Source organism: Alosa pseudoharengus, unplaced genomic scaffold (assembly GCF_046254945.1).
Source record: "Alosa pseudoharengus isolate Yale_2024_CS ecotype anadromous, Long Island Sound unplaced genomic scaffold, YU_APseudo_1.1 YU_APseudo_1.1_scf_2, whole genome shotgun sequence".
Classification (NCBI taxonomy): Eukaryota; Metazoa; Chordata; class Actinopteri; order Clupeiformes; family Clupeidae; genus Alosa; species Alosa pseudoharengus.
Window position 1 is genome coordinate 45,059,567 of NW_027468663.1, and position 5,061 is coordinate 45,064,627.

Here is a 5,061-nt window from a genome sequence, read left to right on the forward strand (position 1 = left end):
CATCCAGGATCTGCAAGTGTCTGACTCTGCTGTGTACTACTGTGCTCTGCAGCCCACAGTGGCAGCTGCAGACTTAACACTCATACAAAAACACTGGCTTCCAGATAGAGCAGCTAGTGAAGTGTTGTTGGGTTATTTCCCCCACCCCACCCAGATAAACACTTTTTGAGTTTTCCAAAGCTCCCTATTTATCCACAATTTTAAACATTTTGCAAAAAATAATTTCATATGTATTTTCAAGTCAGAACTGTAAACATGTCTAAAGGACCTCTAAGTGTTATAATGAGGAAGAGGAGAAGGAGTTAGAGAGAGAGAAGACACTTGAAACATCACAAACTTCCTCAAATGATTCCTGTCTGAAGGTGGATCTCTGTCTCTCTGTCGCACTACATTCTCCCAACAGTCTATTTCCACCATTTTGTTCACAGTCATCACAGGCAAGAAATTGATTATGCAGAACGTGCACAAAAACTGTTATGACATTTGAGGATCCTGGTATGTTCATGATCCTATGTTCTCTTGCAGCTACTCCTCAGCATATAGTCTTCAGTCGTATGAGCAGTATCCCAGATTAACTTCACAGTTTCTGGTGCTCACTGTAGATGATAAGAAATCAGATGCAGATCCTCAAATATCTGTGAGGGTGAGTGAAGAGAAAAGTCCAGTCTCTCTGCAGATCTCCTCTGCTCAAGTCTCTGACTCTGAGCTGTGCTACTGAGCTCTTAAGTCTACAGGATGCTGTACAAAAACATTACAGTGGGCTACAACATGAGTTCAGGAAAGCTGCAGTCAGATCCTGAATATTTTCCCTAAGATGAATTAAGTAATATGCAGAAACAAACAAACACAATAACACACACACACTTATAATCAGAAAATATATTTTGGCCATTGGTGTATGATACTTTGGATAATTTAATGTCATGGGTGCATGGAAATAGAAATACTACACATTTGGAGTGCCACCAAGTGGATATGATATGTTACTAGTTTCATCACATGAGTGGAGACTGACTGGTAAACCTGAGTGACAGGAATTCACCTTACACACATTGGGCATGCATCTGAACTTAAAGGTAAACTATGCAGTATTGGCATATTCTGTTTTCTCGGTTTTTGCTTCTTTTTCGCTGGCTCTGTCATGACGAATGTCTGAGAAACTCCATCTCTACCTTTTTCTAGCCGGTGCCTGGCGTATATTGGTATTTGAATGCAGTAAAGCAATTTGTTACACTTGTTATACTTCCTGACACTGAGGCCGCCGGCCCGCCGGCCCACAGTTGCAAGGGTGGTTTTTCCGCTCACAGGCGCTAGGGGGAAGCGAGACGGCCACCATTCAACCCGAAAAAAGTCATATAACCATTCCAATGACTCTGAAGCTGTTAAATTAAGGTAAATTAAGCTATAAAACGTGCACATTAAGCTAAAAAAACTGCATGGTGTGCCTTTAATGACTGACAACAACGTCTTTGTGCAGGTTTCAGAAAATATATTTATAATAACAGGAAGAGTTTCTTAACATTTCATCTTCTTATCTCAATCTCAGAATTGACTGTGTTTTGGCAAGGGCAAGACTCCCACTGTCTTTCTATCAATTACATTTCTCACACAAGACCCTCCCTGAATGTCATGTCTCATAACTTTGATGCACTCTCACAACTAATACACTCACATAGCAACAGAGAGCTTTGAGCAAACGCTCTAAGCAATTATGTTCTCCTCTTCCATGTTTCAGATGGAGAAATCACTTATGGTCAACATTCTCATACTGGCAACAGAATATATAGTACACACAACATTTTCTCAAGCATAAATACAAACAAAACAATAACAATGAGTTTTGACCTTATTCTTACTTATTCTAGTTTTCTTTTCTCTGTTGTTACAGGTACTTTTGCACAAGATAAAATTGGTCCAAAAGAAGATGATGTGTTAATAAATAAACATGTTACAAATAACAATGTCAAATTAAACGTCAAATGAGACGTTTTACAGATAACAATTAATGTAAAATGAGACACAGCCCTTTTGTAAGCTTATACATACTATGTTCACATTCCAGCGAAGCACAGCTACATGGGCAAAGTGATTTGCAGTCAGCACCTGAAAAGCTCCAGTGTTAATTCTTCAAACCCCAAGGAGCATTGATATCCCTGAATGAAAGCGTAGTTCAAAGTATGCATATGACTAAAAAATCGCTGTGTCTCATTTGGCATTGTTATTTGTACATGTTGTAACTATACAAATCGCAGCATGTAAATAAGAAAATGTTGGAATTCTTTTGTCACTTTTGTAATGATGCCTGCCACTTCTAGGCACTTGCTAAGCTAGGCTAGCGGTGAGTGCGTCAGACAGAGTAACTACACACATGGAGATGAGAAGGGTATGTATCGACTTAACGAACTCTGGGGAATACAGTGAGTAAGCTAAAGTCACAAAAAGTCGGCGTGTTCTGTACTGTAGCTGAAGTGAATTATACTGACTGGGCAACCCCTTTAGTTATAAACGAGTACACTTTGCTGCTATACTGTATTTGGGCCTTGCGAGAAATTGTCATCCTCCTTATCAAAAGGTAGGCCTAATCACCAAAGGTCAGTCTGACAAGTTGGAGAGATATGAGGGAATCAAACAATTCTTCTGTACTTTATAAACAAACAAACCCCATTAATTAGTTAAACCTAAAACAGAGTGTTAAAGTGCCTTAGAATGAATATTCCAAAAAGTTGCATTCATGGGGGCAGCCGTGGCCCACTGGTTAGCACTCCGGACCTGTAACCGGAGGGTTGCCGGTTCGAGCCCCGACCAGTGGGAACGGCTGAAGTGCCCTTGAGCAAGGCACCTAACCCCTCACCCCTCCCTGAGTGTCGCTGTTGTAGCAGGCAGCTCACTGCGCTGGGATTAGTGTGTGCTTCACCTCACTGTGTGTTCACTGTGTGCTGAGTGTGTTTCACTAATTCATGGATTGGGATAAATGCAGAGACCAAATTTCCCTCACGGGATCAAAAGAGTATATACTTATGGGCGGTAGTGTAGTGGTAAAGTTGTCGGTTCAATTCCCGGCTTCCACCTTGTAAGTCTCTTTCAAGAAGTGTCTGCTAAATGTAATGTAATAATATCAATTGAGAACATCTCCTCTCATAGCACCACTTACAACAAGTTCCTAGCACTTACCAGCCGTCTTGAACTGACACGTAACTGTTAAATACAGCACTTACCAGCCGTCTTGAACTGACACGTAGCTGTTAAAAACAGCACTCACTGATGCACTTTTTCTTACTGTACTGTACCGTTTTTAAATTGTTCTAAAATTGTTGAGAATTGTTTTAAAACTTCAGCCAAATGTAATGTAATGAGTAATTTTTTCAATAGAATGAGCTCATCATCCTTTCTAGTCAATTAGGGTTTTAGTCTAAAAAAGCCAGTCCCCAGTCAGTCACCATCAACCACATGGTGGCGCCATTACAGCTCCCTACACTGAGAGCACTTACCATGTCATTAATTCTGTACAAGATAGCAGAGGTAACACACTGCATTTCATAACACACTGAGATGACAACATGTTGAATTCCTCCTCCCCTCAGAAAAGCTTTTCGGCCATGGAAATTGTGGACTTGCGGCTGTGGAATATATTCCTATTTGCTCTTTGTTACTTTGGTAGGTTCATAATGGTCACCATTTTTTGTCATCTTTGCATTAACACCAAATTTTATAGCAAAAAGTTACATAATAATATGTTGTTTGTTCATCAATTTCAGAATGCAGAGCTGAGAACTCTGTTGATCAGCTAGCAGGATTCCTCACTGCTTCTGAGGGAGATTCAGTAACTCTGCCCTGTACTTACACCAGCTCCAGCACAGGACTACTGTATGTGTGCTGGTACCAGCAGAAACCTAATGGATTCCCTGCATACATGCTGACACGGTTCTCAGAAATGGGCGATAATGATGAAGGTTTTAAGAAGAGATTTGAGGCCAATCTCACCTCAAACTCAGTTCCTCTGACCATCCAGAATCTGCAAGTGTCTGACTCTGCTGTGTACTACTGTGCTCTGAGGCCCACAGTGGCAGATGCAGACTTAAGACTCATACAAAAACACCAGCTCGCTAGTCACACAGAGAATATACTATATATTATTACTATAATATGTTTTACAAAGGTGATTTGTCAACAGATAGGCAAACTCCCATATAAATTGATTATTAAAATGGCTAAAACTGTAAACCAGTCATTTGAGAAAAAAGAAGACTTTCATTTAGAACTGATTCTTTATGAAATATTATGACATGTAGATCACAGGGAACTCACAGAACACAATGAAATAACAGATCAGTTATGTAATGATAAGTACTCTGATTGGTGAGTAAAGTTGCTGAGATAATTGCTTCAAAAGGAGCCACAAAAAAAAAACACAAGGTACACTCAGTACACTCAGTGGTATACCAAGATAATAATGCAGTTAAGATACATTTTATTTCCTTAAACAGCATTACAGTATGTGTAATCATTAGTAGAATTATTTCACTGTTGTGTTATCATCCTGAGCAGTAAGACTCAGTGCAGCTCATGACCAACCCTCTCCACCAATCAGGGGAGGAGCTCAGCAGACAGACGGCATCATGGTGAGATCTGATGAGATGAAAGAAATGAATCCAACCAGATTGCAGCCTCACACATGATGAACTACACAATGTGCTCCACCATGATGATTCCTCTGACAGTGTTATTGCTTTCAACCTTCATGGGTACTGTATGTTCTCTATCACTCAATATTACCAGCAGTCAACCAATCTTACAATTGTCTTACAATTAGTTGTATACTGCAAAACTGAATACTTTCCCTTCATTTGTAGGTAAGAGTACTGGAAGCCCTATTGCTCCAGACACTGTAGAGAAGTATGCTACAGAAGGAGAAAATGTTCAGCTCTCCTGCAGGTACAATGGAACTGAATACGGTCTGCACTGGTATCGCCAGTTCTCCCAGTCTGTGCCAGAGTTTCTCATTCTGGATTATCAAGGTATTATAACCAATGCAACTCCTCCTGTTCCTGGGATATCAATCAG

General features: G+C 40.2%; 1 gene segment (V, D, J or C); it reads left to right on the plus strand.

Annotated features, from left to right (window-relative positions):
• Nucleotides 1–3,565: 3,565 nt before the first annotated feature.
• LOC143133535 (T cell receptor alpha variable 40-like) lies at nt 3,566–4,120 on the plus strand (the record flags this gene model as incomplete). The annotated part of the segment is given in 2 exon segments: nt 3,566–3,654; nt 3,756–4,120. Coding segments are annotated over 2 exon segments (423 nt in total), but the record flags the coding sequence as incomplete, so codon positions are not given.
• Nucleotides 4,121–5,061: the final 941 nt, after the last annotated feature.